The sequence below is a fragment of the Bos indicus x Bos taurus genome, chromosome 12 (genome assembly GCF_003369695.1).
Source record: "Bos indicus x Bos taurus breed Angus x Brahman F1 hybrid chromosome 12, Bos_hybrid_MaternalHap_v2.0, whole genome shotgun sequence".
Classification (NCBI taxonomy): domain Eukaryota; kingdom Metazoa; phylum Chordata; class Mammalia; order Artiodactyla; family Bovidae; genus Bos; species Bos indicus x Bos taurus.
In genome coordinates, this window is record NC_040087.1 from 75,148,013 (window position 1) to 75,160,748 (window position 12,736).

The 12,736-nt window shown below is 51.2% G+C and overlaps 1 protein-coding gene across 1 annotated transcript in view; it reads right to left on the minus strand.

Moving 5' to 3' along the window:
* Window positions 1-10,877, minus strand: part of STK24 (serine/threonine kinase 24) — a 95,082-nt gene extending 84,205 nt beyond the window's left edge. The window contains exon 1 of the mRNA XM_027557858.1: window positions 10,484-10,877. Within this exon, the coding sequence (XP_027413659.1) occupies window positions 10,484-10,525 (42 nt within the window). The 5' untranslated portion in view covers window positions 10,526-10,877. The remainder of the gene's footprint in view (window positions 1-10,483) is intronic.
* Window positions 10,878-12,736: the final 1,859 nt, after the last annotated feature.

The window sequence follows — 12,736 nt, forward strand, 5'->3', positions numbered from 1 at the left end:
CATCCTCTGTTGTCCCCTTCTCCTCCTGCCTTCCATCTTTCCCAATATCAGGGTCTTTTCCAGTGAGTCAGTTCTTCATATCAGGTATTGGAGCTTCAGCATCAGTTCTTCCAATGAATATTCAGGACTGATCTCCTTTAGGACGGACTGGTTGGATCTCCTTGCAGTCCAAGGGACTCTCAACAGTCTTCTCCAACACTACAGTTCAAACACATCAATTCTTTGGCGCTCAGCTGTCTTACGGTTCAACTCTCACATCCATACACGACTACTGGAAAAACCACAGCTTTGACTAGATGGACCTTTGTTGCTAGAGTCCAGCAATTCTTTCCACTGAAAAGCCTATTCAACTTTCAAAGTCAGACCCGTGCTTCCAAAGTCGGTTTCTGAAATACACGCCCCAACTCGCCAGCACTGACTACCCACTGAGCCGCTCTGCAAATGGACACTACAGTGTGTGTCCGTGATGAGGATTCTTAACTGCGGTGCAGTGGTTCTCAACCTGGCCCTGGCACACCTGGCATCTTGTTAGAAACACACACTCCACCCCAGACTGTCTACATTTTACCAAGCCCTCCAGGCAGTGGATGAGGGTAAACGCTGAAATTTGAAAAACCACTGTTACAGGCTGCTTTTTCCAGTTACTACTTCAGCACGTTTCAAAACAACCAGGGCAACACCCTGAGAGGCAAGAAACAGAGGCCGGAGGCTGCTCTCCCGCCCAGAGGGTGGCCTAAGGGCTCAGCAGAGAGAACTGAGAGAAAGAGAATGGAAACCAGTCACCTCCCCCAATACCCACCCTCCGAACTCCAGGAAGTCAATTAAAAATAGCCCTGGAACGTGAACAAAATCTTCTTCAAAAGTAAAAAAAAATCATGGAAATAAAAGTGCCCTCAAATACCAGCAGGTACTGGCCCTGGACTGGGTGGTCTCAGAGAAGCTGGAGGAGCAACCAGGTCCTTAGGGAAACAGCAGCCACGTGGACGGCGGGGCAGGATCAGAAATGCTGGGTAGGAGGCACTCTGGTGGAGTGAGGGCTAAAAATCAGGGCTCTGCTCCCAGGCACGGAGCCTCAGTCCAGTCTCCTTTAGCCTCAGTTTTCACATCTGTAAAACTGGTCCAATAGCCCTTCTTGCAGCGGAAGCCCTGAGGATAGGCCAAGGGCATGAGCTGCCCCCGCCTGGGGCCCTTGGGAGGAGAGCAAGAGAACAAAGTTCCCTTCCTACAAGGACCCCACAGTCTCCTTGACAGGCATCAACGTGGGAACGCCCAAAGACCATCTTTCCCTGCTTATCTCTCCAGGTTCCCCAGCGAAGCAGAAGGAAAAAGCCACCCGCCTCCCAGTAGCAACTGCTGAGGAAGAAAGCAGTTCTTCGTACTCACCCCTCTTTTTCTTTTCAAATTACCTCTCAAGAAACATCTGGTGCCGCGATACGGCACTGCACACACGGGAGGTAGTGCACACAGGGCTTCCTACCGCAGGCTCTCGGTTCAGCAGGAGTTCAGGTGCCAGTTTGACAACTGTGAGTCAACCGCACTGAACTGGATTTTCACAGCGATGCTGAGAAAACTGTGCTGAAAACAGCTGCTGGCCAACGCCCGGCCCCCAAGTTCTAGATTCCTTTCCATTTCCACTCATTTATCACCGTGTGCTTCTACCCCCAAAAGGTACTTTGTTTTCAGTAAGAGGTGCAGCCTTGGAGCCAAGTGCCCACTAATGCAAGCGTCTGAGGAGCAGCACGGAGCCAGGAACGGGGTCACAGGGATGCTCGCTCTTCATTCGTCCCGGACACACGCCCAGGGGCAACTGGGTTGCATGGCACCTGACCCACCCTGGCGGTGCCACCCCCGTCCTCCCAGGACACCCACACTCACTCCCAGACCACAGCTGCACACCCCAAACAGCAGTCAACTTAAGCAAAAGTTTCTCTGACAAGACACTGCGGGCTGCCCTGAAAACGGTTCTGGGTCCACAGGACCCTGAGACCAGAAAGTGAGAGACAGAGGGAAAAGGGGTATTCAAGTCGGGGGAGGTGGGGGTCACAGACAGACTCACAGAAAAACAAGGGTGTGTGTACACCGCCTCTTTCTGACGGAGAGAAACCAGAAGGCAAGATCCCACGAGGAAGAGGACAGCGGCTCAGAAGGCCCTCCGTGCACCATGGACTGGGCAGTCCTGACCTTGGAATTCACCTTCTAGTTTATTCATCTGTTTAATATTAATATAAACAGTGGAGACACTGTCACGATTCTAGAGGAAATAATTTCCAACCCGTAACTAAATACACTGCCAAAATATCAACAGAGGAGAAAGGCAAAAAGAAGAAATTTGCAGATATCCAAGACCTTAAAAAAAAACACTATCTCGCATGCACCCTGTTCACAAGAAGGCCACCACAAGGTATGCTTCACCAACTCAGTGGTGGAAGCCATGATGGCAGGAGACAGAGAACACGAGCCAACCCAAGACAGCAATTCGAGGAATCCGGGCGATGAAGGTAGAGACGACCCAGGATGCCGGTGGTCCGGGCCAAGAGGCTCATGGAAAGGAGTCTCCAAAGAAGTGAAACGTGACAGACAGCCTGTGTGCTCCACCTGGACTCCCCGAGAGAAGGTTTCAACCACTGATCTGGGGCTGGGGTTGAGTGAGTTACAAGTGCTGCTAAGGACTAAACGTTTATGAGTACCCCCTACCCCATCATATAGTTCAGTATTCTTGCCTGGAGAATCCCATGGACAGAGGAGCCCGGCGGGCTACAGTCCATGGGGTCGAAAAGGGTTGCACATGACTGAGCAACTAACACACATACCCCATCATATGGTGAAACCCAACCCTCCACCAGTGTGATGGACATGACTACGTCACGAAAGTGGAGCCCTGCGGATTGGCAACGGTGCCCTTGGAAGGACAGCCCCCGAGTACCCCCACCCCCTGGGCTCTCAGAAGACACCTAATCTGCCAGAGCCTTGACCTTGGGCTTTCCAGCCTCCAAAAATGTGACAAGTGTTTGTTTAAGCCACTAAGGGTTTTTAATGCTATTTTGTAACAGCAGCTCAGACTAAAACAATTACATTTCCAAAAAAAGAACTTCCAAACAAGACTTGAAAAAGTAATCCTGGTTTAGTAATGACCAGCTGGGCTTAGCGATTCTGGAGTCCCGTTAATGTACACACACGCATCGGACCCAAGTTACCCTGTAACTGCACTGGGCATGGGGAGGGGAGGGACAAGCCAGGGAAGGAGGCAAGGACTCAAGAACTAAATCCTCAACGCGTCGGGGTCCAAAGTCTACAGACAGGGGAAAACCCTATTTGCAAATGCTCTTTGTGAACAAAGAAGTAACAGCAACTGCCAGCCAAGAGCTAAGGGGCTGCCTTCAGGGAGGAGAAAACGGAAGCAAAGGGCAAGGAACTGCCTCTGTTCCAACAAACCCTTTATCATATACATAACTTTTTAAATAAAAACTAAAAAAAAGAAAATCCTAAATAATTATCATAAGACAAAGTGTCTGGACCTATGGGGTCCTTTCAAATCTTAGGGCCAGAAAAGTCTTTTGAAAAACAGGAAGGGACTAAGCGGGAAGATAAACACAGGCAGACTATCTGGTAAGCATGAATATAAAACTCAGAAAGTTCCCACAATGTATTCAGATACCAACAGGGCGCTGAACACACAGCCTCTTCTACTGACTGAGGTCCTCCTGAAAATACGAAAGTCTGTAAGTGGAATGCTGTCCCCAGTGGGGTGTACACAAAATACCTTTAACCCACAACTGGGATGTTTTACAATTTGTCTCAAGCAAGGCACATCTTATTTCTCTCCTCTCAACCTTGGTACTAGTCTAGTGGCAGAAAGCAAAGGGGAACTAAAGAGCCTTTTGATGAGGGTGAGTGAGGAGAGTGAAAATGTTGGCTTAAAACTCAACGTTCAAAAAACTAAGATCATGGCATCCGGTCCCATCACTTCATGACAAATAGGGAAGAAGTGGAAGCAGTGACAGATTTTGGGCTCCAAAATCACTGTGGACAACAGTCATAAAATTAAAAGATGCTTGCTCCTTGGAAGAAAAGCTATGACAAATCTAGACAGCATATTAAAAAGCAGAGACATCACTTTGCCAACAAAGATCCACGTAGTCAAAGCTATGGTTTTTCCAGTTGTCATGTACAGATATGAGAGCTGGACCATGAAGACTGATCGCCAAAGAACTGATGCTCTCAAACTGAGGTGCTGGAGAAGACTCTTTAGAGTCCCCTGGCCTGCAAGATCAAACCAGTTGATCCTTAAGGAAATCAACCCCGAATACTCACTGGAAGGACTAATGCTGAAGCTCCAATACTTTGGCCACCTGATGCAAAGAACCGACTTACTGGAAAAGACCCTGATGCTGGGAAAGACTGAAGGCAGGAGAAGTGGGCGACAGAGGATGAGATGGTTGGATGGCATCACCGACTCAATGGACATGAGTTCAAGCAAACTACACAAGGTGAAGGACAGGGAAGCTTGGCATGCGGCAGTCCATGGGATCGCAAAGAGTCGGACCCGACTGAGCGACTAAACAAACAAAACCTTGGAAACCAGGGAGCCCTTTAGGATTAGGAAACTCCATATCACCCAGGAGCCAGGTGCTGTAACAGCCCTGTTTTTGTCCTCCTCAAAGCATTTGGCACTGAGAGTTTGAAAGGCATTACACTGCAAATAAGTTCTGGGAGGGGAAGGGCCGGCCGGATGACAGGGCCTGACTCTGAGCAGCAATGGAGGGATAACAGAGTCAACTTTTTATTTCCTGCACTCCAGCCCGCCCCAAGATTCCATTACTGATAACAATGCCGAGCCCAGCCCAAGCACCAAAAAAGCCCCAGCTGGGCTGGTTGGGTGTGGTCCATTTCCTGCAGGTATGGAGTTGCCTAGCCGGCAACTCTGAACCACTGGGAGAAATTACCCAAAAAGAGAGCAAGGCGACCTGTTTCACAAGAAAACCTCAGACTCCTGGACCGGCCTCAGTGTTGACTGTAAAACACACAGCAATTGCCAACAGGTTCATTTCCTGAGAAACTTGAACCCAAGTCCTAGAAAAATACTGTTCAACTGAAAAGCTGTGTCAATCTGCATCAAATAAGTAAGCCCCATTGTGCACACCAGAACGGTGACTCAAAGATGGCCACAAAAATTACAGAAAGGAACAAGAAAGGGCGATGGAGGCTGCCATGGACACGTAACCACCCTCCTCCAGGACCCTGTGCTATGTTATTGGCCCAGAAAAATCTAATCAGACCAATTTCTACTTGAAGGTCGACTGGTTCCATGCGAGATACTATCAAGAACGTTCCCTGATACAGGATTAGAACCAAAACGTCCTGGACTCCTCCAAGCTGTTTTCTTTTTTCTAACCTTCTGACAACCCTCTCCCTCAAGAGCTGACTACGCAAAACAAATTCTTAACTTTCTTAAATTTTGCTGATAGAGAAAAGGAAACATGAAGTCTTGAAATGAATATTAAAAAAACTTAAAAACACGCTACTAACAATAACAGCAAAGTGTCTTTATTTTCCTTGTAACGTCGCATTGGGAAAAGGTCAGAACAAATGCAAGGGGCATGAAAGAGTAATAAAGACTATAAAACAAAGGTTAAGAGTTCCCTGGTGCTACAGTGGATAAGAACCTGCCTGCCAATGCAGGGGACACAGGTTCGATCCCTGGTCCGGGAAGATGCCGCATACCACGGAGCAACGAGGCCCAAAGCTCACCACTGAAGAGCTGCCACCAACTTCTGAGCAGGCACCAGCGCGCCCAGCATTCTTCCACCTTCTCCCACCACACGCAGGAAGCAGGCTTCTGACAGCACTCCGCCCCAGGCAGCAGGGAATGCAGGGCCTCACCCCAGGTGCCACCCCTCCAGCTCCAGCTCCGGGTCCCAGCGAGGCCCCTCGAGCTCACTTGCCCAACCCGGAGCCCTGCTGTGTGCGGCCCCCCACCCTTCTGAACCTTCCTCCGCAGAGCACCCTGATCGGCCCTCGCTAGGCTGCAGACTTCCTGAGGACAGGCCAGAAGGAGGCTTCACCTGCCGGGGCTGCTGGAGAAACACGCCGCGTGTATGCGGGCTCCCCATCCAGCCCAATGCCAGATCGCACTCCACAGATCGGCCTTCCCTTCCAGTGCCTCAGGGCCCCCCACCTCACAAATACACCAAGTCCACACACTCACACCGACCTCTGCCCAGGGTGCAGGGTGTCAAGAGGCTGAACGCGGGGAGGCCTCTTCCACAGAAACAGGAAAGAACTGTGGAGATGGGCCACCCAGAGGGAAGAGTCAGAGAGCGCTGAAGGCACAATCAAGTGCAGCCATCCTCTGTTTGTCTCCAGATCGCCAGCGTGCACGGGTGTCCCCAGGGGGAGCGAGAGCGCGGGTGAAGTGTCCCAACTCACTGCCTATGGCCATTCAACGTTTCTCGCTCCCCTCGCAAAAGGCATTCTCAGCGAAGGGTTCTCCAAGCAGCAAGAGAAATGGGAGGATGATGGTGACAAGTAGAGACTCTTCTTTTCCAGCTTTTCCTGTCAACGGTCTGTACTTTCAAATATGAGACTATCTTATATGTAGTTGCATGTTAAGTCGCTCCAATCAAGGCTCTTTGTGACCCTATGGACTGCAGAAAACCAGGGTCCCCTGTGGATGGGATTCTCCAGGCAAGAATACTGGAGTGGGTGGCCATGCCCTCCTCCAGGGGATCTCCTGGGATCCCAGGGATCGAACCTACGTCTCTTTATGGCTCCTGCATTGACCGTGGGATCTCTACCACTAGCGCTGCCTGGGATGTATGACATCCTCAACACAGGCTAGAGCTGACTGGGCCCAACACACGTGTTACACGTCAACAGAGCAGACTTCAGTGGGAGGACGAGACGATCGGATGGCATCAGTGACTCAATGGAAGTGAACCTGAGCAAATTCCAGGATAGTGAAGGACACGGAAGCCTGGCATGCTGCAATCCATGGGTCACAAAGAGTCGGACACGACTTAGCGACTGAACGACAATACTCCAGTCAGCTGTGAAATCAATTTAGTTTTGCAACAGCTCCTTTCTTCTCTTTAATAAAACGCATCGCACAGCAGCACACAAGGAGTGAGGATTAGGACTGTCTTCTGAAACTTTTAGTTTCAGGTCTTGAAGTAAAATGTATTTCTTACATGGGTCACAGTTCAAAAGAGGTTTAAAGTGACTCATAAAATTCCATTATAGAAATTTATAAACCAAGATTTAATTCTAACTTACAACTTCTGCAACTAAAAGCTGATCAGTGCTGCCGTCTCCAGCTGATGCTTGCTCCTCTTTTAATCTGAATTAAATTGAGAAGCAACAAATGTTCAATGAAGGACAGGGAGTTATTAAATCTACCACTCAACCTAATTTCTTTATGTCTATTTGTAGTTACTACATTCAGCTCGTGATTTCCATTTTTCCCCAGTGCTAATGAAACTGGGATGTGGGAGGTTAAAAAAAAAAAAAGGAAAACTGTCCCCCACCCCCAACTCTTATGAAACAGTTATTAAAATGGATAACTCATTCAGACGTACAGCCATCAACCCCTCATGGAGTACCTGGCACAACAGCGTTCAATAACAGTTGCTGATGGAACAAACAAAATATCAATCTCATATTTTAATTCCTTCTGCAAATCCAAGTAGGGATGAAACAAATGTTACTTTCTGCTAAAGTAATAAGAAGACAGTAATTCAGCAAGGCCAGTAGGAGTATGAGTTCAAAAGTAGGAAAGACCTGGTCTCTAGTCACAAATTGCCACATAATGCACCTTCTCACCTTGGGTCAGTTCAATTAGTTTCTGCTGGTTTCCACCTCTAGAAAATAACATAAATTACACCTGCGCCTCAGATGGTACCAGTAAGAATCAAGAGGCATAAAAATGATTTGCAAGACAATGAAGAAGGATGTTTTAACTGCAATTATTCTTTTAATTCAGGTTGTTTTTTTTTTTTAAGGATCTTTGCCTAGGCTGCCTGAATCCACTCTGTTGTCTTTCTTGAAATTTTTAAGCCATCTCCACATAAATCCTGGTCAGGAGATGAAAGAGGAAAAAAGGGAGGGAGATCGGATTAACAGGGAAAGGGCACAGGTGGGTTAGTACTTTCCTCCCGTTTTATCCTGGAAAGCCGTCCGAGGCAGGTGTGCCTTTAATTTAATCCTGAATAACAACTCTGAGGAAGGCCTCCCTGGGCAGCAGCAGCTGCTGATTCAAAGCAGAAAATAAAATGTGTGCGTTGTTTTTCTTTTGGAGTGGAAGGGAGAAGGAAAGACTATTCCTTCCCAAATGGCACATCAGAAACAATCATCATACATTGTATGGAGGCACTTCAAACACAGGGATGACTGTCCAAAGCCACCTCGCGCCCCTAAAACTGCAACAGCTGAAAACCTAGTTGTTTCAACCAAATAAAAATTTACCAGCCTTTATACTGACAAAGCAAAATAAAAACAGCTCCCTGGTAACCTTAGGGAGGAAATATGGTTGGGGAGGCAAACTTTTCTTTTTTGAAGAAATGTATCTTCCTTATCCAAGACTAAGAATTCTGGCCCACACTCCTGAAGCAAAAAATTAAAAGGTGAGGACAAAAAAAAAGTGTTGAGACTAGATAACCACCTGGTGACCATCTGATACTGACTTGAGGGCATCAGCCAGAGAGGCTTTAAGTACCTTTTTAAATAGATTCGCTTTCCACAAAGGCTGACTACACCTCAGTGGTAGTACTGAGCAGGCCATGTGTACTAGATTACAACCTGATTAACAGCATAAGAGTATATCTCAAGAAAGAACTGAGCAAATGTGGTTTTTGGTTGTTTTTTTGGTTTTTTTCAAATCATTACAAGAGGTCCTTCTTGCTCTACTGGTCAGAAATACATTTTTACCCAGTTCACCCTGCTTTCCTGTCTCTAAATTCAAACCAAACCAAAGCAGGAATTTTAGGAAATACCAAGAAACCACATCTGATTTCTACCTAGCGGTCAGCAGTAGCTTAGGTTTTTAAATGCGTGTTGTTTAAAAGCTCTTTACAGGAGGTTCAAGGATAGTTTTCTTTTTAAGCACAGTAAAGTTATCAATGTTAACTGTTACTCCACTTAAAAAAAAAAAAAAAAGCTAAAATCCAGGTAACTTTGTGCTCCTATTTTTCTAGATATCAAACCTGAACAATGAAGTCGAGTTTTCTACTTCGGATTTAGAGAGAGAAAAGCTCTCTCTCTAATGAGGGGGGCAGATTCCTGGCTCCCATGTGGTCCAAATACTTCTCAGCCCTCAAGAGGGAGGGGAGGAAAAAAAAAAAAAAAACACAAAAACGAAACAGCACGTTGAACACTGAAATACAAATAATCCACTCGGATACTTGTGCTTGTTTACTTAAAGTTCGTACGTTCCCTCGCCCGGCTAACCTGGGGGGAACAAAACTTTTGAGAGATACCGTAACCCTTCCGTGAGATTTTTAATCCCAAACATTTGCCACCATTTACCCGTTTACACACATTACAAACTAGCCGAGGAAGGTGGTTTTATTTTTCAAAGGGCTAAACATAATCCCCGAAGGCGAAAAACTTTCGTTGATACATCTAGGTAAATGTGAAATTCAATGTCTCTCCCCGCCCCCACGCCAGAAAAAAATAATAATAATATTAAGTCCCTGGGAGGCCAACAGGCCACAGAGTAGGCACGGAGAGGGTTAGTGGGAAGGGACTCTCAGTGGCCGGATCCAATCGAGTTTCCAAGTCCAGCCCAGAGTCCCGGGACCCACGCTGTCCGAGTGCATGCTGTCCGACCGATTCCTCCCTTCCAGAACGGGCTTCCAGGCTTCGCACCTTCCCGTCCGTCTGCACCGGGAGGAAGCGCTCGGACAAACGCGCTGAAAGCGGAGCTGGCGCTTACCCCTTCCTCTCCCCGCCCTGTCTCCTCCGCCCGCCGGGACGAGCCGGGGCGCGCCCGGGGGCCCCCCTCTCCGGGGTAGCGGGGGTGGGGAGGGACCAGGGCCTCCACCGCCGCCCACCCCTAGCCCGCACCCGGGCCCCGAGAGCGAGCCGGGCCTCCAAGGGCATTTCTCCACATCACTTCTTCCCAGGGGATGGCCCGGCGCGGGGCCTGCTCCTCGGGAGGGGGACGCGAGGAGGGCGATGCGGCCAGCAGCGCACATTCCGCCCCCCCCGGACCACCGCGACTCCCGACCCGCGAGGGCCGCCTCCGGGCCGCGGCCCCCCAGGTCCCTGCACGGCCCCCACCCCACCCCCGAGACCGGGGCCGCGGGGCCGGGCAGGGCGCCCCGGAGGCGGCGAGCGCGGCGCGGGAGGCCGGCACGACCCCGGAAGGGGCAGCGTTCGGAGGAACTGGGGGTGGGGGGAGCGGCCGTGTTTACACCGCCAAGTTCCCCGCTTCCGCCCCGGCCCGCGCATCCCTCCCGCCCCTCGGCGGCCGGGTTCCTGCCTGTACCTGCATGCCGGGCAGGCCCGACTGCACCGGGGAGTGAGCCATGGCGGTCAGGACGGCCACTTCCTGGGACGGGACGGCCGGGCCGCGGCGATCCGCGCGGGCGACGAGGCCCGCGGGCCGCGCGCAGCCCTCCTCGGGCGGCCGGGGGCGGGGGATGGGGGGCCGGCCGGCCGGAGCCCGAGGCCACCCTAGCCCCCCGTGGGTTCTGGGCCGGGCGGCGGGCTCAGGGGCGGACGGCGGGCCTCGTCTCCATGCACCGCGCCGGGGAGGGGCTGCGAGGAGCGCGGGGCCTCCCCGCGAGCGGCCGCCGCTGCTGCTGCTGCTACCGCCGCTGCTGCTGGGCTGGAACCGGGCGGCCTGGGCCCGCGCGCTGGCGCCTGGAGCCGGAGTGGGGCGCGCACCGCCGGCCGAGCCCGCGAGCGCCGAGCGCGCCCCGCCCCGGCCCGGCCCCCGCGCCCGCCCCCGCGGCCCGGCCGGGGACCCCGCCCCGCGCTTCCGGGAGGGGGAGGAGGCTCGCGGCCGCCCGGCGCCCTAGGCCGCAGCCGCCCTCGCCGCCGGCCGGGCCGGGTGGAGGTCTGCGCGGCTCCCGCGGGCTGTGCCCCCAGTTCCCCGCGGGCCGGGCCAGGTGGAGGGGGACGCGCGGGCGGGTGCAGGACCGGGGGCCTCAGTTAGAGGGGGGCAGGGGTCCTCCCCGGTGGTGAGATGGGGGGGCGTGGGGATCTTCACAGTCAGGGATGGGCCATGAGCCCACCCCGCCCTGCAAGCCCGGGCCGGTCGGACGCCCCGGGGGATCTGGGCTTGCCCTCCAAGGAAGCCCACCCCTCTCGGCCTGGCGACGGGCCCCAGGCCACCTCCCCGAGGGCAGAGCCTGGGGGCCCTGCGGGGTGTCGGCCAGCGGCCGGTTCAAAACTACCGGGGCGGAGCTTCTTCGGTGTCCGGGTGAAGTTTCCAAACCAACCCGAGGAGGAAGACCTCCGGGAGGGGAGAGGCCGAAAGCGTTTCGTTTCCAGTGCTTTGGCTGCTTGAAAGCACTTGGAATACTAGCAGCTGTGAACTTAGCCAAAAAAAAGTGAGGGGGCTGAACCCCACCGTCTCTGGGCCCCGGACCAAGGCGTGGGGGCGGGGGACGTCCACCCACCAGAAGGGAGAAGCGGGCAGGGAGGGCCAAGGAGGAAGGGAAGACAATGGAAGGAAACGATGTCTAGACTTTCCCCTGGCTCTCTCCCGCTCTTTCTGCTGCCTCCACCTTCTAGTCACCTCTTCTCCGACTCCAGAGGAAAGAAACAAGAAGGAATGAGTCACTGCTGCCTCCAGAAAGTAGTAGTTTGTTTACAACGACCAACAGCAGCAGCCCCCTGAAGGGACCGGCTGCAGCCGGGGTTGCTAGGACCCCGACGTCTACATTCGTGCCGGTGAATGACGTTGCACCAAGGCTGGACCTCCAAAAATGAGCCCCAGAGAGTTCCCAGACCGTTGGAAGAGGTTAAAAAGCCCTCCACCGAACTGAGGAGTGTTTCTTCTCAGAGGTGTCAACTGGATTCAGAGTTCCCTGCGGCGCTCTGGATCAGACAAGAAGTGAGGTGCTTAAAAACTTACTCCCCGCTTTCCTTTGGGAAATTTTGCATGTTTTTTATCCTCAGCATCTTCCAGGATACTTTCAGATACCTCACGGTGGTCCCTAGTGTGCGACCTTCACTGAGCCCTGAAACCCTGCCACCCGCAAGTACTGTGAAGAGAATAGAGCGAATACAAACTTAAAAAAAAAGCATGAACCTTGATGCTTAGGGGGCTCACCGGCTTGTGTAAATTGTGTTTACAAAAAAAAAAGCGTACATAAAGAGATAGACGGCAGAGCAGACAGCAGTGTGAATATTAAAAATGCTCAGCATCTTTAACCCAGGCATTTTCCTAAGGAAACAACGGAGAAGTGCGGAAGAATGGATATAAAAAGATGCAGTGCGGTGATATTTATGATGGTGGTAAAATTGGGAACCGATTAAAAGTCTGAGACTTACTTAAATGATAATATATTTGTACAGTCATTTAAAGTGATGCACTTCAATATTTACTAACATGGGAAAATATCTTCAAGATATATTGTTAAGGAAATGCAGGGTAGAAAGCAGTCTGATCTCAAGTTACTTCATATATATGAAGTTATATTTAAATATATAACCCTTCATATATATGTGTGTGTGAGTGTGTGTATAATTTTGTATGTAAATGTATAAATAGAGAAAAACTTGGAAGTAT